General features: G+C 42.6%; 1 protein-coding gene and 1 long non-coding RNA gene across 3 annotated transcripts in view; one reads left to right on the top strand and one right to left on the bottom strand.

Moving 5' to 3' along the window:
* Positions 1 to 386: 386 nt before the first annotated feature.
* The window catches only part of flnba (filamin B a), an 85,744-nt gene continuing 61,154 nt past the window's right edge, over positions 387 to 24,976 (bottom strand). Inside the window, exons 18-49 of one of the 2 annotated variants that reach the window (XM_033625594.2) lie at positions 24,808 to 24,898; positions 24,528 to 24,682; positions 23,879 to 23,996; positions 23,347 to 23,426; positions 22,959 to 23,144; positions 22,229 to 22,543; positions 21,914 to 22,025; positions 20,850 to 21,050; positions 20,146 to 20,319; positions 19,810 to 19,972; positions 19,534 to 19,694; positions 17,755 to 18,046; positions 17,430 to 17,583; positions 17,158 to 17,347; positions 16,793 to 17,040; positions 15,582 to 15,653; positions 14,802 to 14,907; positions 14,558 to 14,698; positions 14,008 to 14,136; positions 13,505 to 13,678; positions 13,101 to 13,259; positions 12,514 to 12,717; positions 11,750 to 11,902; positions 11,325 to 11,447; positions 9,911 to 10,177; positions 9,049 to 9,186; positions 8,845 to 8,960; positions 4,871 to 5,003; positions 4,582 to 4,758; positions 4,200 to 4,418; positions 3,062 to 3,271; positions 387 to 2,682 (exon numbers count right to left, since the gene is read on the bottom strand). In XM_033625594.2, the coding sequence (XP_033481485.2) occupies positions 2,495 to 2,682; positions 3,062 to 3,271; positions 4,200 to 4,418; positions 4,582 to 4,758; positions 4,871 to 5,003; positions 8,845 to 8,960; positions 9,049 to 9,186; positions 9,911 to 10,177; positions 11,325 to 11,447; positions 11,750 to 11,902; positions 12,514 to 12,717; positions 13,101 to 13,259; positions 13,505 to 13,678; positions 14,008 to 14,136; positions 14,558 to 14,698; positions 14,802 to 14,907; positions 15,582 to 15,653; positions 16,793 to 17,040; positions 17,158 to 17,347; positions 17,430 to 17,583; positions 17,755 to 18,046; positions 19,534 to 19,694; positions 19,810 to 19,972; positions 20,146 to 20,319; positions 20,850 to 21,050; positions 21,914 to 22,025; positions 22,229 to 22,543; positions 22,959 to 23,144; positions 23,347 to 23,426; positions 23,879 to 23,996; positions 24,528 to 24,682; positions 24,808 to 24,898 (5,349 nt within the window). In that variant the 3' untranslated portion in view covers positions 387 to 2,494. The remainder of the gene's footprint in view (positions 2,683 to 3,061; positions 3,272 to 4,199; positions 4,419 to 4,581; positions 4,759 to 4,870; positions 5,004 to 8,844; positions 8,961 to 9,048; positions 9,187 to 9,910; positions 10,178 to 11,324; positions 11,448 to 11,749; positions 11,903 to 12,513; positions 12,718 to 13,100; positions 13,260 to 13,504; positions 13,679 to 14,007; positions 14,137 to 14,557; positions 14,699 to 14,801; positions 14,908 to 15,581; positions 15,654 to 16,792; positions 17,041 to 17,157; positions 17,348 to 17,429; positions 17,584 to 17,754; positions 18,047 to 19,533; positions 19,695 to 19,809; positions 19,973 to 20,145; positions 20,320 to 20,849; positions 21,051 to 21,913; positions 22,026 to 22,228; positions 22,544 to 22,958; positions 23,145 to 23,346; positions 23,427 to 23,878; positions 23,997 to 24,527; positions 24,683 to 24,807; positions 24,899 to 24,976) is intronic. The other variant, XM_033625595.2, reaches the window with a different exon arrangement.
* LOC144464375 (uncharacterized) lies at positions 9,052 to 10,783 on the top strand. The gene is made up of 2 exons (XR_013492099.1): positions 9,052 to 9,199; positions 10,355 to 10,783. It is a non-coding gene; the product is annotated as an uncharacterized LOC144464375 (long non-coding RNA).

Here is a 24,976-nt window from a genome sequence, read left to right as displayed (position 1 = left end):
CCTTGGGCAAAGGTTTTATTATTAGTAAACCTATGTGAGACCTAAGAAATACTTTTGAAGATACAATGCGCTGCTCAATGAGAAAACACATTCACTTTTACACTGCGATTTGTGTAAAAAATCCTGTGTGACTGAATCAGAGTAACATGAAATGCTAAGGGCACAAATGGGGTTGCAGTTTAGCAATAAATGGATGTAGACATCTCTGTAGTCATGTGTAGCATGCATCATTTTCCTGGCCCCTGATCAGGGGTATTATATTTTTATTTTAGGGAAGAAATCTACTGGCAGATTTTTACTTAAGTTAAAGTAAAGTTTGTAGAGTGTGATTTCAACACAGTCACTGACAGAAATGAGGTTTAAGAAAATAAAGACTGAAGTCAATCTTCTTAATTCCAGTTAAGTTTAATTATCAAATGTACATCGTCTCAGGGTTTAGTTTCACATGAAAACACCCATTCCCTAATACAAAATGAGAAGTTTTTTCCCCCCATACAAAAATCCTCTCCTCCCTTAAGTATCAAAAGAAGCAGTGATTAGGCAACAACATCCAGGTAAGACGTAAAGACAGATCTGATTTTTAATCGTAATATTGTAGTATTAATGCAGTGAAAGACTTTTCAAAGTACAGTCAAACACATACACTGGTAGAGAGGTGCTGAGGATGATAGACTTTGATTAATATCAATATCAAATCTGAACCCTCGTCATCCAGCATCTACAAGACTCTCATTTCTACTCTGTTCAAGCAGACGTGAAGTACATCAGAACTGAGCCACAAAGTTAAGTCAGATCTGTTCGTGTGAAAAAAATACAGCTGAAGGAATAACAGAAACAGCAATGAACCCAAACCTCTAGCACATAATTAAGTAGTCTGTTGTACAGTGCAGGGAACAGTAGTGGGAAGGCAGCTTTAACAGACATTGATTCGTTATGGCAACATTTAGTACTCAAGGGATTCTAGAATGTAGAAATCAACAATAAACATCAGTAGTCACGAACAGTTTGACACTTCCTGTCGGAGCGAGTGCGGCCCATCCACACTTTGAAGAAACCTCATACTGCCAATTTAACCAAACAAAGAGTTCCAGTTTTCTTCTTTCAATTGAGATGTTAAAGGGATAGTTCTGATTTTCTGAAGTGTGGTTCTATGACGTACTTATCCATAGTCAGTGTATTACCTACTGTAGATGTCTGACCCCAGTTTGGAGATGCAGGCAGGAGTGCCACAATGGAGGCTTAGCAATGTATTGCCATGGATGCCACCTAAAAAAATATTCAATATCTGTCCAAGTGTATGCTATATTGAGAATATTGTCGCCGCTTTACCTTTCCTTCCGACAGCCCTTTCTGATGAGTAACTAAAACCTTTAACTCTCCTCTTTTCAAAGCCACCAGACCCCATTGACAAAAATACTTTAACTCACAGAACACAGGAGCTGTTGGTCTACCACTTTTGTGATTGGTTACACTTTTTTGTGTTACTGTGTGACTTTTGTGAATCCAAACTAACCCTTTAAAATACAGAAGTCACACAGTAACAAAAACAAACTACCAATCAAGGCAGCAGTAGATCAGCAGCTTCTGTGTTCTGAGAGGTAAAAGTACTGTTTTGGTCAAAGGAGTCTGGTGGCTTTGAAGAGAGCGATGTAACGGTTTCAGTTCCTCGTTCGAAAGGGCTGTCTAACGTTAAGGTAAAGCAATGAAAACACTGTAAATATAGCATACACTTAAACTGACTTTTTTTTGTAGGTGGCAAAAATATGTTTTGCTGAGCTTCCGTGGTGGTACTCCTGCATGCTTCTTCAAACTGGGGGCGTGCTGACCACCATCTACTGTAAGTTATACACTCAGTATGGATAGGTGCCTCAGTCCAAATCTAGTTTTGGAAACAGAGACGCAGGTACACTGAGCTGTTGTGTTGTGACATTCTCACCAACTAAATGTCAAGCAATCATTAATTTACTGGTCAAGTATAAAAACTATCGTCAAGTGCAAAATTTGTCAATTGGCAATTCCAGGGCAGCAAAAATAAACTGAGATCCCTCTTTCCGAATCAAATTAATTCTGCCTGTTTTCTTTACAGCTCCAGTTTTAGGTCAGATTATGGTATCTTTTACTATTTTGCGTCCCTGATTCACTGCAGAAAGTGTGTCCAACTAACAGAGTACAGAGTCTCCATTCATGGAAGTGTTCATTTTCTCTTCCCTTAAAAATTTCAGTTTTTTTGTTAGTGTTATAATTTTCTGAAACTTTTTTTCCCCCTTTTTAAGGGCAGTTTGGCAAATCGAAAAACAAATTAATCAATTCTCTCAGGGCTGAAAATCCTTTTTACTCGTGATTTAAACTGAACACATCTGAAAGCAAAATGTACACACAGAACTTTTAGATGCAACTTATTTACTGGACAATCATTTACAGTGTAACTTATGTGTCCATCTCTAACAGGGATGCAAAATGGTGCAGTAGGAATGACGGCAGGTTTCTTGGTGTCTCATGGGACGGTGACGTGGAAGGGGGAGCCCGGGATGTGGTCATCGCCCCACTTAACCACCAGGATGTAGTTGCCCCGCTCCCTCAGCATGTAGCTGACGTTGTACTGCAGATTGCCCAAGTGTTTGACCAGAACCTCCTCACAGGGGACCTGAGGACCGTGCACACCCACCAGGAGCATGTTCTTACCTGGGAAGTTGAAAGGAAGACGTGAGTGAAGTATCAAAACATCAATTTATTTCAAAGTGATGACAGATGAAAGAAAAACAATCTGTCATAACTATTAAAATATAATATTACTCAACAACTTAATTGTTGAGATCTGAGGATGCATGGACATCACAAGACTGATTTACATTTGTGTATTTGCATCATTTTACAACAGAGTCTGCGTTTGTGTCTTGTGATCACCTGACCAATCATGTTGCTGCCCTAATGGATTCTATTTGTTTATAAACTGAAGGCAAATCATTCCCTCTCCACAAACAAACATGTCATGAGTCACGCATGCACAATTTATCATTACAGGTCAACAGTTAAAGCATGTTGTGGGTGGAGTTTTCCTTACCAGCTTTGCTGCAGTCGACAGAGAAGTTGCTCCTCTGGCCCACAAAGGCCTTACTGAGGCCGGGGCCTCGGCTCTGCACCTTGCTGGCATCAGAGTCACCCAGCCAGGGCATGGAGCTTTGGACGAAACTGCCGCTGGACGCTCTTACTGCTGGATCCACAGTCAGGGTTGACGTCTCACTGGCGTTGGTCACATTCACCAGCCGAGGACCTAAGAGAGGAAAAAGAGTCAGGTATGATTACTTTTGATAAAACTTATTGTGGAAGCTTGAAAAACTTTTTCAAAATGTTTTGGAGAGCAAACAAAACAAAAAGGTAAAAGTTGCTCCTCAAAAACAGGACGAGCTACTGCCCTCCTGCATTTTCCAGAATGCCAACTGACAAGCCACAGTGAACCTACCACACTTAATTGCATCTAGGCTGTTTTTTTTGTTTGTTTGTTTGTTTTTCTCAGTACCTGGAGAACAAACAAGGACACCAAAGGGGACTTTAATCTGGTAGATCATTGAGGGTTTTTTGACGCAAATTTGGTATTATACTAAATGGTAACATTTACAATTTACATTTGAGAAAAGTTAAACACTGGTTCTAGATAGGGCCATCTGCATTGTTGCATTGGCCACTGTTGTTAGAAGCCCCTCCGCAATGAGCAGCATTGGAAAAATGCTGTTTTTTTTTTTGTTTGTTTTGTTTTTTCAATAATGTGAAATTGCTTATTCAGTGTTTTTATCGGTTTACATCACAGGGTCTTTTTGTTTTGTAGAGGAAGAGGCCTCTGCTGATAATTCAGCTCCCAGTAAAAACCTCCTGAACAATTAACACTGAAGGAATTCTAACCAGGAGAAACTTCAGTTGATTTCCAGCTGCAATCCTCACTGCTAGATGCCACTACATCCCCCTAAATCTTACACACTGGACCTTTAAAGTCACTCAATTTATTTTTGTATTTTAGCCAGATTAGATATTTTTCTGTTTTTAAAATGCATTGGAGTGAGTATAAATATTTTATGATTAAGTAGCTAACCATGGTAAAGAAAAATGCACCAAACAACTAAACATACATAAATCACTAACAGCTGTTTTGTTGTTAAAGTGGCAGAGTACAGGAAAGTTTAACAAAGAGATGTTCATCACTTTACCTGTGACTTTGGCCTTGAATGGACTGCCATTAATGTGGTTCGGTCCTCCATATTTGATGCTGATCATATAGTTTCCAGGTGCCATGGGAGTGTACTGCACCTTGTAGCCCTCTGGAACCTCCTTGCAGTCCATCTTTACCTTGGACGGACCCTCGATGGTCACAGCCAGGGTGCCGGGGCCCGCCTTAGTGTTATTAATGATGAACTCTGACTGGCTACCTGCAGGATTTAAAGGGAAAAAACAGCAGTGTTTGTCACAGTGTTATCCTTTTGTTAAACACAAAAAAAATTGACAAATGTATAATTTTGGCCTTTAATTAAAGTATTCTTATTGTGTTATTGTTATTCTTATTATTGACAGACAGACAGACAGGTGACCCACCTGTTGTGCCTCTCTCCAATCCAGCTCCATACGCTGAGACCAGACCGGGCTCTCCTGTCTGTCCTGGTTCCCCAACTCGGACCTGGAAAGGACTTCCTGGAATGTGAGAGCCGTTAAACTTGACGTCGATGTTGTGTACACCATTCTCCCTGGGGATGAACCGGATAGCGTACTTGTCTAGAGAAGAGGACAGGGGGATTTAGTTACCAGCAGCCCCAATATCTGACTTCTTTAGACCTCTATAAGTCATTAAATGTTGCCCTGGAAACACATAAAAACACACAGAGACCTCTTTCCAGCTCAGTGACGACACACTCCTCCAGAGCTCCAGAGGGGCTGTGAACTTTGGCCTCCAGCTTGCCCTGTGCTCCGTTTGTACACACTGCAAAGGATGCTGGGTGATTCACCTTCAGACCAGACTCCTACCAAGGTCGGACACACACAGTGTGCAGGGATGGACAGATGAACAGGGAAGACATTAAGGTAACACTTCAAAACACACACACACACACACATATCCAGTGGCATACTCACTTTTCAGTAGCGGAGTAAAGTACTACAAACAAAATAATGTTTTCACTCCATGTATTCTATTGACTGTCTTCTAGTCTTACCTGAGCTCCTGTTGGTATGGCTTAAGCAGAGAGAGGCAGACGGCCACAGTATTAAAAAGTAGAGTTACACACATTGACACTGCAGTGTTACAGTACAGTCTTTAAAATGTTATCAGATTTACTGAGTACTTCCTTGGAGTAAAAAAAAAAAAAAATCTAATTTTAAATTTGTTAAGAACTGCGGCTAAGATATGCATTGAGTGGGACATTTTATAGTGTTACTCATTAGTGCTCTCTGGTGGACAAACTACAGTACAGGCCAAAAGTTTGGACACACCTTCTCATTCAATGCGTTTTCTTTATTTTCACGACTATTTACATTGTAGATTCTCACTGAAGGCATCAAAACTATGAATGAACACATGTGGAGTTATGTACTTAACAAAAAAAGGTAAAATAACTGAAAACATGCTTTATATTCTAGTTTCTTCAAAATAGCCACCCTTTGCTCTGATTACTGCTTTGCACACTCTTGGCATTCTCTCCATGAGCTTCAAGAGGTAGTCACCTGAAATGGTTTCCACTTCACAGGTGTGCCTTATCAGGGTTAATTAGTGGAATTTCTTGCTTTATCAATGGGGTTGGGACCATCAGTTGTGTTGTGCAGAAGTCAGGTTAATACACACCCGACAGCCCTCTATTGGACAACTGTTAAAATTCATATTATGGCAAGAACCAATCAGCTAACTAAAGAAAAACGAGTGGCCATCATTACTTTAAGAAATGAAGGTCAGTCAGTCCGGAAAATTGCAAAAACTTTAAATGTGTCCCCAAGTGGAGTCGCAAAAACCATCAAGCGCTACAACGAAACTGGCACACATGAGGACCGACCCAGGAAAGGAAGACCAAGAGTCACCTCTGCTTCTGAGGATAAGTTCATCCGAGTCACCAGCCTCAGAAATGGCAAGTTAACAGCAGCTCAGATCAGAGACCAGATGAATGCCACACAGAGTTCTAGCAGCAGACCCATCTCTAGAACAACTGTTAAGAGGAGACTGCGCGAATCAGGCCTTCATGGTCAAATAGCTGCTAGGAAACCACTGCTAAGGAGAGGCAACAAGCAGAAGAGATTTGTTTGGGCCAAGAAACACAAGGAATGGACATTAGACCAGTGGAAATCTGTGCTTTGGTCTGATGAGTCCAAATTTGAGATCTTTGGTTCCAACCGCCGTGTCTTTGTGAGACGCAGAAAAGGTGGACGGATGGATTCCACATGCCTGGTTCCCACTGTGAAGCATGGAGGAGGAGGTGTGATGGTGTGGGGGTGTTTTGCTGGTGACACTGTTGGGGATTTATTCAAAATTGAAGGCACACTGAACCAGCATGGCTACCACAGCATCCTGCAGCGACATGCCATCCCATCCGGTTTGCGTTTAGTTGGACCATCATTTATTTTTCAACAGGACAATGACCCCAAACACACCTCCAGGCTGTGTAAGGGCTATTTGACCAAGAAGGAGAGTGATGGAGTGCTGCGGCAGATGACCTGGTCTCCACAGTCACCGGACCTGAACCCAATCTAGATGGTTTGGGGTGAGCTGGACCGCAGAGTGAAGGCAAAGGGGCCAACAAGTGCTAAACACCTCTGGGAACTCCTTCAAGACTGTTGGAAAACCATTTCAGGTGACTACCTCTTGAAGCTCATGGAGAGAATGCCAAGAGTGTGCAAAGCAGTAATCAGAGCAAAGGGTGGCTATTTTGAAGAAACTAGAATATAAAACATGTTTTCAGTTATTTCACCTTTTTTTGTTAAGTACATAACTCCACGTGTTCATTCATAGTTTTGATGCCTTCAGTGAGAAGCTACAATGTAAATAGTCATGAAAATAAAGAAAACGCATTAAATGAGAAGGTGTGTCCAAACTTTTGGCCTGTACTGTATGTAACAGGGACACTTTTTAAATGACCTCAAACTTTTCTTTGGCATTTCTGTCCGGACATCTTTTTACCTACAAGCGGACGTATATGCCTTTGCTGATACTACAGTGATGAGCTAAGTTTGACCAATTGGCTCTAATTGATGCATTTCATAAACACATTAACTGGCTGGACAAAACTTATGGAAACTTGTGTCACAGTTTGGGTATCGTTTGAAATCTCTCTGTGGTAGTGCCCACATCAAAACAGTAGTTTAATTCCACACCTTACCGTTACTGTTATTATTATTACATTTTCAAATCAAATTTTACATGCACTACTATGTATACTAATGCTGGACAAATCAAAGTACCTCACTGTGTTGACTGTTGACTGTACTATACGACTCAGATTTACCTAACACATGAGTGTTACAGACTGAGCAGAGATTTGTATACAGCTACAGACAAACACACTAGTCTCTAAAAGTACAGCAGGAGTTCGCTGTGGCCTGCCTCTGTCTGCCATAGCTAAGCAACCAGGGAGCTGATGATGATGCTGTTAAAAGCCTTTAAATGAAACACAAGAGAAACACCAGCAGTTCCACACCAGACAGTAGAGGGATGACCAGAGCCAGGCAAAACGTTCCAGAGAGGGAAGATTTCCTGATATACATTTGAGGATAAATCCTAATGTCCGCCAGTATCACTATCACAACAAAACTTGAATAGTATCTAAACTCATCAGTTTGTGTCAAGGAAATCTGTCCAAAATGAAAACAGTTTATTTAAGAGCCGAAACATTAATCTAGTAGTTGACTTTCGTGATCTGCAGCAACTATAATAATTAATTAATTGTTCACTTATCAAGCAAAAATGCTGATCACTCTTTGGTTCTCCTTCTCAAATGTGAGGATTTTTTGCCTTTTTTTATTCTACACGATTGTTAATTGATTATCTTTTGGTTTGAAGTTGGTTGGACAATGAAAATTGAAGATATAACTTTAGGCATTTTTTCACTGTTTTCTGACAGATAATATAAAGAATGGCACAATCCATTAGTTGATTATGAAAATAACCGCTAGTTAGAACACTGGTTAATACTTATGAATGTGTCCAAAAAGGATGAACCATTTCCAATTTGACACTCTGAGGATTCCTTCAGTTCCTCTCTTGGGCCAACATGTCAACTTGACACAGAAACTGAGTTTGCTTGGCTGTGGTCACATCCATGAGGCCAGTTGCATAAAGAAAACTTCAACAATTTAACCTGACAATGAGAACAACTGCAAAGGTTTGACTGATCAGGGCCATTTAAGGCTAGCTTTAGAGAAACTCATCTCAGTGTTGAGTCTCCAAAGTACTTTGTTTTTGTTGCAGTGCAAAAAGTTCTAAAAACACATTTAGACTATCATTAATTCACATTACAACTCTTGAAAAGACACCTCCTGCAGCTCTCTGATGTATTAAAACTGTGAGCTGTGTTGAGTTTTAAAACATGAGTGGGATTTTGGGGGCTTAAATCAGCAAGTTGGATCTTTAATGTAGAAATCCTGTTCAGCATTATTTCAAAGCAGCCATTAAAAACTTGTTACTGCTACAGTGATCACTCGCCATAAATGTGATCCCAATGTTAAACCCAAACCAGTCGAACCATCACACCCAGTTCATGTTTTCTGTGTCAAAGTAAAATCTGTCTTTACTAATGACATCACATTTTTATGCAACTGTGCCCCAGAGCCCTTTAGCAAGGCAGGGCAGGCTGGGTGTGGAGGTGTCTCCTCATGCCTCACCTGAAGGCCGGCAACAGTGAGGCGGCGTGCATCGTTCGCTGGAGCAACAACAGGAACAAGGTAGGGGCTGTCAGGGATGTGCTGGTCGTTAAACTTCACAGAAATCTCATAATCACCTGGAGAGGAGGGAGCGAGGTGTAAATTAGAGAGTCACAGAGATGCATCAGTTATCAATCATCAGGTTTAACTGTGTGTTTTCTCTACCAGGCTCCTGAGCAATGTAAGAGACACCGCAAGATCCGTCTTTGCGGTCCTCGAAGGAGATCTCTGCCCTGCTGGGTCCCTCCATGGCGATAGAGAGACCGCCGGCCCCCGCCTCCCTCGTCCAGATACTGAAGTCAGCTGAGAAAGAGAGGTATGAGAAAACTTTAAATCCACAATACACAGACCTCTTTCTAACAGATTAGTCCAGGCCTTTTCTGCAGCAGGGACAGGCGATACCTCTAGATTTGATTGTGATCCTATATGCAGTGATACCAATGTTCTTAATTTGTAAGTGAATGGAATATCATGTAGGACAGAGTTATGTGTTTTTATTTATTTATTTTAGCAGGAGCTGGAAAGCGTCTCTATGGATGCAAATCAACAATGCGATGACAACAATGTCCATCTATTTTTTTTTTTTTTTTTTTAAATTCTCTGTACTGTCTGTTGCCCTCAGCCTCACTGGTTCCTATAGAAGATGTAGATCTTTAAAAACAGCTCACAAATAGATATTTATCTTCTATTTATCTTCTATTTATCTTTAATAAAAAGCTCAATAATTTCCAAAAATAGCTGGCCACAGTTTTAAGCAATCATTAGTCAGGAGGGAGCACTTAATGGGGACTATTTGATGACATGATACACAGTGTAGCAGATTATGTATTTTTGGACAACAAATCAGTTCTTTGTTAATTTTAGTCTTTTTGTGGGATTTGTTGACAAATACAAAAAAACAAAAAAAAAAACAAAACAGAACATATACAGACTTATTCTTATAGGTCAGGCATGTAGCCCTGATGTAAAGGAATGAATGTACTTGATGTTAAGTCCCTGTAAGGATGATGTCTGTGTGGGAGTCTACCTGGCTCTCCTGCCTGCGCTCCCTCTAGTCCTGGACCTCCTGCTCTCACCTTGGAGGCCCCGCCCTCTCCGAGAGGCCCCACAGTGAACTTGAAGGGGCTGCCTGGCACATGCAGGCCCCTGTACCTCACATTCACAGTGTGCACACCCATCTCTGTGGGTACAAAGCGCACACAGTAGGTGTCGTTACCCGCTGCGACCAGCTCGGCAGGCTGCTTTTCTCCAGAGGGGGAGATAACCTCCGCAGTGACGTCCTGCATGTCGATTGCTGCAAAGACAGACAGACAGTTTTATCACTTTTTTGTGCTAAAATGAAGTGAATGTTGGGTGGTAGTGAAATGAGAAAATGAGATGACAAAGACAAGAGAAATAAGGAGCAGCTGCAACTTAATAAAGCATGTTATGTTGCAAACCTTGTGCTGCCAACCCTGCTTTTTTCCCCTAGGGCTACAACGCACCCTCCACCCTGGCACCACCCTCCGGGCAGCAGGCATCAACGACCCAAACACCCCTCACTGCCCTCGTCCCCCTTGCCAGCACCAGACCAGAGAGGCCAGAGATGAGGCGCACGTGCCCAGGGGAGAAGCTCTGATCCTGTGCAACGGCAGCGGAACGAGTTCTGCAACCACTGGATCTTCCAGACCACCAGAGGGAGCAGTAGGAGCGGGAGGAGGTGGGAGAAAGGAGATGCCGAGATAACGCCAGAAGGAACCAGCTCACTGGAGGAAGAGAAGGGGGACGAGGACAAAGAGGTGGAAGAAGAAGAGAGGAACAATTGGTGACAGGGACAGAAGACAAAGGAGAAGAAGATAAGAAGAAACTGAAGAGGAAAAGAGAGAAGAGGAGAAAGTGGATTTGGACAAAACAAGAAAAAGACATACAAACGAGGAAAGATTAGGGCAGAAAAAAAGACAAACTGACAGACGAAGGAGAGATGTCAAAATAGATTTTTTTTAAAGGAGGCAGGGTGACAAAGGGAAAGATGGAAGAAGAGGAAAAGAAGAGATTAAGAAAGGACAAGACAAAGCTAACAGACAACAGTCATCACAAAGCAGCAGAAGGAAACGAGACAGAAACTAGAGAAATGTCAGAACTTCAAACATGAAACAGTTTTAGAAAAGGAGGAGCTGCTCTGGTGTTGCAGGATGTGTTCAGTCCGAGCATGTCTCCAGATTTCAGCTGGGCAGAACGCTGACAGTCTGTGACACATTGAGACTTCACAAGTTTAAGACCTGCTCATTTGTACCTTTTATTGACCGATAAAACAACCAAACACCCAATGTCTACATGTGAGGATACTAACAAGACGAAATCTACTGTGCCTGTCATCAAGGTGGTCCAATCATGAGCCTTCAGACTAGTGAGGAGAGAAAGCTTGTGTGTGTGTGCGCATGTGTGCATGAACTGTATTGTACCTGGTATCTTCACACTGAGGTCACAGACACTCCCCACGCTGGCAACAGATGCCGCCTTCTGTCGTCGTGTGATGCTCTCACGTATACGGCCCTCCCCTGTCACCCGCACCGTGAATGGACTTCCTGTTGATAAACATAAACACATCTTAAATTATTTGTCTGAAAAGATAAACTTAATTTTCATTCATTAAAAGTCTACTCTTCCCTAATCAAAATATCCAGAATCTATGATGATGCTAATAGTTTTTGTTTCAGAAGTTTACCTGCTGGATGCATCGTGTCTCCTGCTTCTCTAAAAAAATTCTATTAGTTAGAAGGACTTGTTTGTATATGCAGATGATGTGATGCTCAGTGTGAAGAGTTTTAATGTCTTCTTAAAATAAACACACAGAGCAGTAACATTAGTTTTGTTTTTGTTTTTTTACCTGGGACATGTTCCTCTGCAAAGCGGATCGAGACAATGTAGTTTCCTGGTTCAGTAGGACAGTAGGTGACTCCACATGTTCCGTCCTCCATGTCCTCCGTCTGGATGTCCACCTTACTGGGACCTTCGATGGCCAGAGCCAGGCCGCCATAACCTGCACGCACGCACGCGCACACACACACACACACACACAGATACATGAAGCTACCATTGGTTCGCTAAACAGGCTGCTGTCAGACTTTTAAGTGATAATTCCCAACCTCAGCAGTTACCTGTGAGTAGTGTTGTTATAATAGTGTTATAAATATGATAATATTGTTGGTAAAATACTTTAAGTTTGGTGAAATGTGTAATTTGTAGGAGAATTTCTACTTATACAAACGTGGCAGATTAACATTGGATTAAGATCACAGACGACCTCTGCAATTTTTAAATTACCAGAGGCCCCCAGGTTATACTAGTCCCGTGCAAATAGGGCTTAAGAGTCTACTGCCATGCTACCAGCTCTGTGTAGTTGAGCTAATGCTAAAATGATAATGTGTAGCAGGTATAATATTCACTATGTTCAGCATCTTAGTTTAGCATGTTAGCATGCTAATAGTTGCCATTTAGCAATAGATTTTAGCTGATAGATTTCATGACAATCCATCCAAGTGGTGAACTGACAATATACTCATCCATAGAGTCAAACCACTAGCATGGCTAAAACAAAAAGGCATTTAGACAATTAAATACAGGTGTGACAAAGATGCTCTGCATACTGACCGGCCTCGCGAGTGTCGACCACAAAGCTGGAGTTGTTGAAAGTAGTTCCCTGGACGAGGCCGTCACCATGAACCTTGACTTGGCTGGCGTCACCAATCTCAGACTGGACGACCATGATGGGGATGGGACTGTTGGGGACGTGACGGCCGTTCTTAAGGATGCTGACCAGATGTTCACCAACCTCCCGCGGAATGAAGGAGATACCTGGTATGAGGGGGGAGAGAGTGAGTGGAGGTAGAGAGACAGACAATTTGGAGAGAATGAAAGGTGGAAGAGGAAAAGATGGAGGAAGCGGGGAAACATGGAGGAGAGGATAGACAGAGAAAGAGAAGCAGAAGAGAGGATGAAAGAAAAGGGTTGAGGAGAAGAAAAAGACAGAAATAGCACGAGGAGGAGAAACGAAAATAGGAGAGAAAGGAAGGTGAAAAACAGGAAGGGTGAGGAGTGGAGAGAGCAATGTGAAGGAAATAGAGAAGAAGGAAAACAGGTGAAAGGACAGATTCAAATCAACACATATTACTATAACTGTTTAATTACTTTCGTGAGTATGTGTAGTTTGTGTGTATTTGTTTGTGTATGCATGTTACCAATGTGGTTGTTGGCCATCCTCTTCAGCAGGCAGGGCTCATCGCGTCCAGACGGTGCCTTGATGCTGGCGGTCAGCAGGCTCAGGTCTGTCTCATTGATGTCCAGAGAGAAATCTGCTGCTGAGCCCAGTTTGACCTGAGAGCGCCGCTGGTTGTCCTCTGAAACACAAACACACACACAGTTAGGACCCCACTGTGAACGTGTAGCTGAACCCAGATATTTTACATTATGTCTGTTATGAACTACTCTTTTGTTAAATTACACCTCACTCTGTACAGTGGAGGGTAGAAATGAAATCATGACTTCTCATTAACGATTTGTTTTCTAGTGGTTCTGTAAAAGCTTTGGATTATTGATCACAAATGTTCTGCCTGTTTATGTGTCTGTGTGTTTGCAGTCTAACCAGTGATCCTGGCGGTGAACGGGCTGCCGGCGATGTGGTCATCGTTGTATTTGACCAGGATGTTGTAGTCTCCAGGCAGAGTGGGCAGGTAGCTGACGCTGCACGTCCCGTCCTTGTTGTCCACACAGCTGATCTCTGCTTTGGACGGACCCTCGATGGCCAGGTCCAGACCCCCTATACAGACAGACAGACAGACGTACTGATTATATTTGAAACAGGATGTCATCGCTGATTTCTAAAAATAAAAACCTCTTTCCAAAATACTGACATGATTATAAGAATTTACTGCTACAATATCACCATTACAAACACCAGTACTGCAGATACTGTTGCTGCTATGAATACTACTAAATTGTTTCTGTTGCAGAATTGCGCAACTTTAACAATGAATTTCATGATTACAAAAAAAATGTGACTATTGTTTCCCAACCCCACTGTGACTAATTCACACAGTCACAGTCGTTAACAGGAATAACTACCAGCTCTTCCTGTAGCTCACGTACCTTCAGATGCGTCATCTGTGCAGACGGTGAACATGGCCGTCTTGTTAGCGACGCCATAGCTCAGACCAGGACCATAAGCTGTGACATTGGGACTACTGGCGTGGTTCACGTAGAACTGAAGGGGAGACTCTGCAACACACACACACACACACACACACACACACACACACACACACACACACACACACACAATCATTGCCACCACAATTTAAAATCACTAAAACTACAAGTGAAGAAGTCCTCAGTCCTCACTCTTCAGTGTACTTTGAATCTGGATCTTTTTTTTTTTTAATGTTTGGGCTCCTTTGTTCCAATGAAGGGAAATCTGAACCCAAGCAATAACACACTATGAGTGGTAGGCGACATGCACATCACTGGCTTTGTCTTCTTTGTGGTGCAGGGAATTAAAAAAAGGATTTCCCGCACACACCTCTCACCTCTGCATTGATTTATTTAACAAAGTATGAGCATTATGGTCACATGCGCCTTTATCAAGACATATTCAATAAGTCTAGAGAACCCCATTTACTAAGTTGCAGACTGTGCTGACCTGGGATGTGTGAGCCGTTGTATTTGATATGCATCTCGTGCAGGCCGGCCTCAGTGGGTGAGTATTGCACCGTCACTGTCCCATCCAGGTTGTCTGTGATCAGCGGCTGAGCTTTTTTACCTGAAGGCATGTGCACCTCACCTGAGAGAGTCAGAGAGTTGAAGACACATGTAAATATTATTTGCATATTCCCATTTGACTGTTATGTTAACCTGTAATGAAACCTGCTGCTTATCAGTCTCACCTGTGACCTCTCCCTTCCTGAAGGAGAACGGTATCACCATGTCAAACGGTCTGAAGCCGCTTCCATTAACGCTGCTGCTGATTGGCTTGTAGTTTTCTGATGTCACCTGAAGACACACAAACACACACAAAGATTTTAATGCCTCTATTCAGCACTGAAAACAACTTCTGTCCATCCCAGTGACCTGCATTAGAAACATGCTGCTGCGTCCAAGCCCCCGCCCACACAGGGGCATCCTGGGAAGTGTAGTGCGATGGAGCAAGAAGGAAGAAGAGGAGGAAGAAGATGATGATGATGATGATGATGATGATGATGATGATGATGATGATGATGTGACTCTGTGATGCAGCCACAGCGATGGAGAGTGCACTGAGGAAAAGGAGAGAGAGAGACCGCCACAACAAACCCTGCCTGGAGGAAGAAAAAAAAAAATCCTCAAACACCCGTTACCATAGCAACGCCTTCTGCAACACATCTCACAAACACCTGGGCTTTATTTATTCATGTTTGCCGCGATCCCATTGGCTGAGACAAAAAGAGGAGCGATGACATGGAGGAGGCAAAGCAGGCGAGCAAGTACATTTTAGGATGGAGAGAGAAGTTTGAACCAGCAGCCACCTGCAAGAGAGAGGAGCTGTGTGTGTGCGTGTTTTGTGCAGTGTGTGCCAATCTTGTTATCGTCATCCAAATAACTATATCTATATGGTGTGTTCCAGCAAGTTAGCTCGTGTGGGTTTTTTTGAGTGTGTGCATGCATGCGTGTGTGTGTGTTGAGGGTACCCAGGGCTGGAAGCCAGCTCCGGGGGCGGCCTGCTGCTGCATCTCTTGCATCATGGGTACCTCATCAGTAGCCTGAAGACACGACAGTGAGGGTTAAAATCTGACCACACACACACACACACACACACACACACACAATCTTAATCCAGCACCAACACACATTTTAGAATGTTAAAAAGTGAGTCTTAAACCCATTTCTATCAATGAGCATTATACTTCTATCAATGTTGGAACATAAATGCATTTACTCGAGTACTGTACTTGAAGCAGCTAAAAATTGTACCTACTATTTAATTTTTTGCTACTACATACTTCCACTCAACTATAATTTGGAGGCCGATATTGGATTTTTTATTCCACTAGGCCTACTTTTGATGTGCTATTATGGATTAAGTTACCCAGCAGTATTAAAACTGGCCATGTGAGCAGGGTGTATGTATGGTGTGTTCGGTGTGCGCTGAAGGAACAGACTTGCATGCACTGAATGACATAACATGCTGCTCTCCAGACATCTCTAAAATACTTAAAGGTCAAAGCTACACGTGAAGGACAGCCGTTAATCAGAATGTGTAGACAGCTATGTTGATAAACAACTGAGGCGTGAGATGGATCTTAACTCTTAGTATCCAGTTTACTTATTTGTTTATGTCCTGCACCACAGAGTGAAATTATGTGTAGCTACACACTGGTGAAGGGCAGGTATGGTGGGACTGGTTTGGGTAAGTGCGACACTCTCTCTCACTCACACACACACACGGAGGCTAAGAGACAGAGGTATTGATGACATACAGTGCTGTGGCTTTGTGGGTAAATCCTGATCTGTAAACTGAAGGCATGAAGTCAAAAAGTTAATCAACTTATCGTCACTTACACCTGCATCAGCTGATTGTTTTGGCCTCTTTTCGAATCAATCTGCACTTGACCTGCATTAACAGTGATCATGTAAACTTTAAAGTGAAGGATGAAACAACAGAGTCTGCTAATTTGATTTCCAGCAGCTGCCTAGAATGACAAGAAAAATATTAAAAGACCGTACAGATACTGTATACGTACGTATACTGTGATACAGTACAAACTAATAAAAAAATACAGTGAGATCTCCGTCTGTCTCCATGTCTTCTGTTCAAAGCTGCAACAGACGACCATCTCAGCTCAGATGAACTTATTATGTTTCTCTAATCAGAGCGAACACAGTGACCACAATGACTCACCATGACTTTGAAGGGACTGCGTGGGATGTTTTCGCCTCCAAAGCGGACGTAGATGACGTAGTTCCCAGGTGCTGGCGCTGTGTAAAAGATGTCAAAGGTGCCATCCTCGTTCTCCATTACTTCGGCCTCCACCTCGCTGCCGTCAGGCTGAACCACCACGCAGCTCACCTTCCCCTTCCCAGCACCCTTAGCGTTCACCACCAGGCCCAGCTCCGCGCCAATAGCCACAGTGGGACCCACACCTGGACCTGGGAGGAGAGGGAAGACATTTTTAGTAGGTATTGTTCCCTCCATATTATTTTATTTTGTTTTTTTAACCATTTATTTATGTTGTCTGTGTGACATCATAATTCATAGTTATGTACCTGTGACGGTGCATTTGCTGGCGTCTCCAGTTGCCGTGGCGCGGACCTTGTAAGGCGAGGCAGGGATGTCGTCACCGCCGTACTTAATGACGATGGTGTACCGGCCTGTACGGTCGGGGATATAAGACACCCGGTATGTACCGTCACCGTTGTCGTGGATACTGGGCTGCTTAGGTTTACCATCCTGGTCCTGAAGAGGAAGGAGAACAGATATTTTAGTGTGATGTCTTTTTCCCCATGTGTGTGTATAATTATGAGTGTGTGTTACTGACAGTGATGAGCACGCTCAGTTGGCCCTGGCCGGCGTCCTTGGCATCGATGTTGAACTCAACAGGGAAGCTGGCGGGGACGCCATTGGTCAGCCCGGGGCCGCTGGCTCGCACTTTACTGGCATCATGAGTGGGCAGAACCCGAAACTTGAAGGGACTGAAGAGAAGACAGACATAGTTACTACGGAGACTGATCGTCAGCAGGGCTTGGTCAACAGTACAGTGCTGATGTGCTCCTGACAGAGGCAACACAAACACCCCAGTACGTGAATAAAGTACAAAAAAACTAGGCATTGACTCATAGTGCCTCTGCAGTACTACTCAGTACCTGCGGGGGATGTCCTCCTCTGCGTACTTGACGGCCACAGAGTACGGTCCCTCCATAGATGGAGTGTAGGACACCAGGTGAGTCCCGTCCCCGTTGTCCGTCACCTCCACGGGCTCTGCGATGCCTTTAGGAGCCGTGACGGCCACAGCCAGCGGGGCCACCCCGGCCTTCCTGCAGTCCACAGTGAAGGACTGTGGGATGTTGGCTCTGACCCCTGACCCCACACCGGGACCAGTCACCTTGACCTTGGTGGAGTCCACCACGTCCTTCACTGGGACTTTGAATGGACTTCCTGGAAAGAACAGGAAGAGGAAATGTTGGATTAAGTCACAAAAGCAAATAAATTGAGGGGGTTTTTTTCTTTTAAAGAGCCAACAAAGATTATTTGTGGATACAGTGCATCATATTGTTCCCATAAGAAACAAGTTTAATACGTTGCCCATTTTCACTGTCATTTAAAGCTAAAACAATAATTAGCAACAGCTTAATAGTCGAACGAAAAAGCCAAACGTTTCTTTGTTCCTACTTCTCAGATTATGAGGATTTTTTGGCCTGTTCATTAAATATCTTGAGGTTCTGAAGTGTCGGCTGGACAAAACAAACTAATTAAAGACATTAATTTAGGCTTTTAAAAACTGGTGGGGCATTTTTGTATCTGACATGTTATAGGCCAATCAATTATTTGAATATTCATTAAAATAACTGACTAATCGAAAAAAATAATTGTTTGTTGCCTGTTCATGGAAAACACAGCCCCATATTTAGCTTTTCAGTCTGCCTGTGCATCACTGATCCTTAAACTCTACTTAAATATAAACTTTACTATCACAAGTAGCCTAACTAACAGCTAATTGCTATAAGTCTATAAAGTTTATCCTGGTGTTCCACTCTTTGTGAGTTTGATCTGGGTGACATGGTTTCTGTATACTGCAGCTCTCTGTAGCTCCAGCTGTCTTCACACAGCAGAACCACAAACCAGCAGCAGTCTGTGAAAGGTGTCGAACACGGAAACATGCTGAGCTTTTCCTGAACAAAGTCAATTAAACTGGGCTGCGGCTTTTTTTTTTTTTTTTTTACTTCAACCACATCTTTAAGACATTAGACTGAAACTCTGTGTGTCAGCAACATCTTTTTAACATTAACAGAAAAACACATCTCTAAACATCAGTTGTTTACAGACGGAAATCTGAGCAAAGACAAATTAACAAACACGTGAGAGAATTTTAAAGACAGTTAAGATTTAAAGGATAAGTCTATACAATTTTTCTTCTCAACAAATCCCATATAAAGACTTAAATGAATGGCACAGCGATCTATGCAACACTAGGTAGAAAAAGATTTCACACACTTACATCTCTGCAGTGTTTCACTTTGGGTCTATTTGCACCTTATCTGATCGTACATGAGGCAACAATGGACAGGCTGGTAGTGTAACCAATCTCAGTCTAATCACTGGCTGTATGCAACACACCTGTGTGCAACCCCGGTGGTAGGAGCCCCACCTTCTGGGAGTTGTAGGTTTTTTTAAATACTGAATAGCAAACTGAAAGGCATACAAATGAAACCACATATGTGTGAGCTGGTTTTAAAGATTGTACCAGTGGGCTTGGAGCTGAGTGCCGCAGACTATGTAGGAAGTATTGAGAGACGGACTGACACATTGTTGGTTTTGGTCTCAATAAGAGTATAGAATAATATCAGACACTGAACTTATTGACCAAACAGTCCTGTTATCATAAACCACACCAGCATGACACAGCTTAAATGATCTCATCTCACCTGGGATGTGCTCTCCTCCGTAGGTGATATTGACATCGTACATGCCAGGGGTGAAGGGAACGTACTCCACACTGCAGCTGCCATCTTTGTTGTCTTTGCAAGACATCTTTGACTCTGATGGACCCTCCACCGTGATGCCCAGACCGCCAATACCTGCCCCTCTGGTGAAGGATGAATACACCCACAATCAGCAACATTCTGACCTGAAGTTAGAGACTTTAACGTTGAAACAAAACGCTACAAAACAAGTCTCTGCCCTCTATCTATAAGCAGTACCTGGTGATGATGTTGAAGTTGTTTGGTTTGTCAGTCAGGGCTTGTTGGAGCCCGGGGCCAGTAGCCACCACCCTGCTGGGGTCACATCCCTCCGACACAGACACCTTGAACGGGCTCTTAGGAACTGGTGTGTTGTCATATAGAACGTGGATGTTGTGGACGCCTGTAACACACACCAGGACAGACAGCAGCTGATGATCAGAGTAAGATATGTTGTTGTAGGTTACAGTAAAATAGTTTGGTAAAGATTTATATTTTTCAGTCCTGATCACACACACACACACACACACACACACACACACACACACACACACACAGGTGCAGCAGGTGTGTTACCGTTCTCAAAAGGAGTGTACTCGACGTTGTAGGTCCCGTCGCCTGCGTCGGTGATCTCACAGTCTGTCAGCGCTCCGGACGGGTTCCTGACCTCCGCCTTTATGTGGTCTCCTCCTCGCCGTGTCAGAGGACTGGCGTCCACCGTGAATGATGTGGTGGCTTCTCTGTAAACAGCTGGAGGAGACAGGAGGGAGGAACGTATGTTTAAAGGAACATTCCAACCATTTTGTCCCACATGAACTTCAGTTTACTAGTGATGGTCAGTCCTACTCAGCCTGTGGAAGATTTATAACAGAAAACCCACACTGCAAACTGGGGACATTAAATATGAAAGACATGCACATACATGGGTCAGGAAAGGTCTCATGAAAGATTAAAGTGAAGTGTATTTTGGGAAATGTGGAGATTTTTTAATTTCATTTTACTTTTTTATTTGTGGGAAAACTAAACTGGAGTCTCCCTTTAAACTGTTAGTCCAAGTCAAATTACAAGGTGTGTATCTGCTGCTGTGGAAAAAAAAGAGGTGAGTTTTAGTTTAATTAAAGCAGCTATAATTTATATTTTTTAAAATCATAATGTATCAAATTACAATGTTCAATGTGTCACTCATTTCACTTCGTTAATTTGAGAGCACAAAATAAATTTACACCCTCTCTGAAACCACACAGAGCTGAGCACCGACTCTCTGATGGATCATACTGCACCTTTTCCATCCACTCCGGGTCCAAACACTTTGACCTTGGAGGTGTCGACAGCAGGATCCACCGTCACCTTGGCAGGGAAACCTGGCACGACTTTGCCTCCGTACTTCAACAGCAGAGTGTACATGCCGGAGGTCAGAGGGATGTAGGTCACCGTGTAGGTCCCATCTTTGTTGTCCACCACCTCCGTCTTAGCTTTAACGCCTGAAACAACACAGACCAGTTTGTATATTTACATCACAGAACTGGAGACTGAGCATCTCAAACATGAGCCTTACTTTTAACAGAAGACACTCTTCACGAAAACTCAATTTGACTTTGTGGAACTGGGACAACTTCAATACCAACTAAATATTTTTATAAACGTGTGTATGTTTCTTGAGTATATGGATTTATGATTTTTAGTATTGTTCAATTTTTTTTTTTTCAAATTTCTTTAATTCTTTTGCCATTTTTTTTTTGTTTAATTACTTTCAAGTTGTGCATGAACCTGTACATAAATGTCTATGTGTGTATTCTGAACAAACTTATTTTGGCCCTTTGTAACCAGGGCCAATTATTATCACTATTTTACCTGTATGTATAAGTTGTTGTATCATTATTGTGTTTATCATAACCCTACATGTACATTTGCGTGTCTTTACACGTCTTTCTTTCCTCTACTTTCTTCTGTACAGATGAAAATGTTCATGCATCTTACACATTGTAATTTTAGTGGAAACATCTTTCAATAAAAATACAGCTTTACAAAAAAGAGTTTAAATGTGAAAAAGCCGACACTGGTGGTTTTTCCCTGCAGACAGCCATTTGTTTCAGTTCTCTTTAGTAACATGACTGGAGACTCAGAGACCTCAAGTAGTAGTGAAGTTTGACAAGGCAGCGATTCAAGTTTCAAGTCTCTGCATGAAACCAAATGTCTGTCTGAAAGGAAGGAAATGTATCTAACAACTAATGGAGGACTTGGAATGAACATGTGATTTGTAGTTATTGGGCTAAAACATGTACAAGCACCAGTGTTCTAATTCACAGCTAATAGTGTGTGTACTGGTTGCTGGTGTTATTAGAACCTGGTGCAGCGCCACTGGGACTGATTGGGGGGGAGTCGAGTGCGTCCTCCAGGCTGAGTGTTCCTGGTCCGGCCCGGGAACAGTCCACATTCACCACACTGGGCTCTCCAACCTGCACAGACAGCAAGCTGGATCAGACTTCATACTGCAAGAATCAGAGGCTCAGAGCAGAACTAGTCATTCAGATGCTTTGTTTTTGCAGGTGGGAAAAAAACAACATAATTGCTGAATTGATCCAGAACCGATTCAAAATCTGATTTAAAGGTACCTAAAAAGCGTAATCTTTAGCTTCCATCTTCCTCCGCAGACACTCACCTTTGCTCTTTTCAGGCCCGCCCCTGATGCCACCACCTTAGAGGCGTCAAAGGGCAGCTGAATGTCGGCTTTGAACGGCGAGCCCGGGATGTGGACCTCCTCAAATAGGATGTTGACCAGGTAGTCTCCGGGCTCAGTGGGCAGGTAGGAGACAGAGCAGGTCCCGTCGCCATTGTCCGAACACTCAATCTTGGCCTCAGTCGGCCCTTCGACCGTCAGCCCCAGACCTCCAGTGCCGGCGCCCTTTGTGTCGATGGTGAACTCTGCAGGGTTTCCCACCAGACCTCCCTTCAGACCTGGACCGAACGCCTTCACCTGGAGGGGACAATGATGGTGACATGACAGTGTTGTAGAAATGAAACCGTTTCAGTCAGATTTACACTGTTAATAATAATCTGTATCCGTGTCTCCTTTAGATGTGGAAGGAACAAGAAGATGTATTTATTGTCACTTCTTCTGTAATCTTCTTAAACATATATAGTAAGAACAGAATCTAAACATAGTTTTTATTTTTTCTGGGGTTTTTTTTTTGTTGGATTTTGTGCTTTCCTTCATAAATAATTGCCATCATGACACAGAGGACAAGATTTACATAGTTAAAAATTTGTGCTCTAAAATAAGACCGCAGTGAGAAATAACTTTAAGGAATAGAAAACAAAAGAAACATTGAAAAGATTGGATCTTTAAGGTGGTCCTAAAGGAGGTATGGAAACATGGTTGCAGATGTTACCTTGCTTGGGTCTGGGGGCAGCTGTGCGTCCACAGGGAACGGGCTCCCAGGGACGGGGTGTCCATCGTAGGAGACATTGACAGAGTGGACGCCCTCCTCTGTGGGGGTGAAACGGACTGTACTGACGTCTGCTTTACCGGGCTGAGGCTCCACTTTGCACTTCACCGCCCGCTGGCTGGGGCTCAGCTAGTAACACAAACACACACACACACACACACACACACACACACACACAGAGGAACACACTGAACACCTCAGTCTCTTTTAAAGAATAAATCTGGCAACTTTCTATATTTTTCATTTTATTAGCTAATCTTGTGAAAATACAAAAACCAACAATTAATCTCACTAATAAGTTTTATCACTTTAAAGTGATCTCAACACTCACCACTGCCACCTCCAGTTGACCTTGGCCTCCTGCACCTTTTGTATTCACCATAAACTGCTGCTCCTGATTCACCTCCGCTCCTGAAAGACATTTCATTTATTTTGTAAGCGATGAAAAGGACTTAATTTTCTCTGACCGCTTTTAAGTCAAAGCTAAAAACATTACTTTTTACACTGCGTACTCCACCCTGTAATGACTGAAAACTTATTTTTAAACTCCATTTTAAATAATTTAAATAATCTTTTTATCTTTGCACCTCTTGTCTGCACTTTTGCTATTTTAAATGGAGCTTTTTTTTGTTACTGCAAATCATTTAGTAATTAATTGGACGTTAGGTCACACAGCTGAGGGTCAGACAGCTGCCAAGTCAGGTCAAGTTTAAGTCAGTTTAATTATTCAGAAATATAAATTCTGATACTAGTTTTGATACTGAAAAGGTTAAAAATGTAAACTCATACACGTGATGGACAACTATAAGGTTTTTAAGTTGGACAGAAGGCTGGCAGGAAGCACAGAAAGACAGATCTCTTACTTCCTTCCAGGTTGTCCACGTTGACTTTGCTCAGATCCAGCGGGGCAGCGATGCCGACTGTGAAGGGGCTCTTGGCGATGGGATCTCCTCCATACTTCACTGTGATCTTCTGCTCCCCCTGCAGACACCCAACATGCAGACACTTCAGCTCCATTTTATAAAATAAGAAGACAATTCGAAGTTGAAATATTGTGAGTATCCTGATATGCATTTTTCATATCATATTAAAAATTATACCAGTATTATAATGAAGGAGATGATATGGCACACCCCGAGTGGACAGTTTGCTTGTTTGTTCTTTTGTGAACTTACTTCTACATATCTACCTACACTTACATATCTCTATCTGTCTGCACCTCTTTAATCAGTCATTTCAGATAGAGATGATAAAATATTAGAACAATATTTTAATAATATATTATAATATTCTGTATATAATATAATCATTTATTGATTATTATATAATGATATAATACATTATTATACTGGGCTGATAAACAGAGCACAGACAAATCAGTTGCACAGGTGTGAATGTGATGTACCGTTTGTACAGTTTGCTGTGTAGGTGTGTATTTAACGTACCCATTAAACAGGTGTGTGTTTGTGTGTCTGTTATTCAACCTCATGTGCTACCATTTCTTTGGCATACCTGTTGTACAGGTGTGTATTTGACAGTCTGGGAGTAGTCGTAGTTGTCGATGATGTCAAAGTCTTTGACGGGGGAGGAGAAGGTGACGTCCAGCGGTGCTTTACCGGCTCCTTTGGTCAACACTGTGAAATGAGTCGGCTTACCGCTCTCCACACCTGCACAGGTAGACAGAGAAGAAGTGCAGCAGTCAGGTAACAACACATACAGACATAGCATCAAATAAAAACAGTTATTTGAAAACAGGTAATTTTGATTGTGTGCGTCTGTGTCTGCGTCTCACCAGTACAAGCCAGTCCTGGACCCTCTGCTTTGACCTTTGATGCATCGTGGGAAGGTTCTACTTTGACAAGAAATGGGCTCTGTGGAACTTCCTGTGATGAAAACGTTAAACCCAGTAAATTCATCATATCAAACCACCATTATCCTCTCATTTCTGTCCACTGCATGCG

The sequence above is a fragment of the Epinephelus lanceolatus genome, chromosome 1 (genome assembly GCF_041903045.1).
Source record: "Epinephelus lanceolatus isolate andai-2023 chromosome 1, ASM4190304v1, whole genome shotgun sequence".
Taxonomy (NCBI): domain Eukaryota; kingdom Metazoa; phylum Chordata; class Actinopteri; order Perciformes; family Serranidae; genus Epinephelus; species Epinephelus lanceolatus.
The sequence above is the reverse complement of the archived record's forward strand: the minus strand, read 5'-3'. Positions and strand labels throughout refer to the sequence as shown.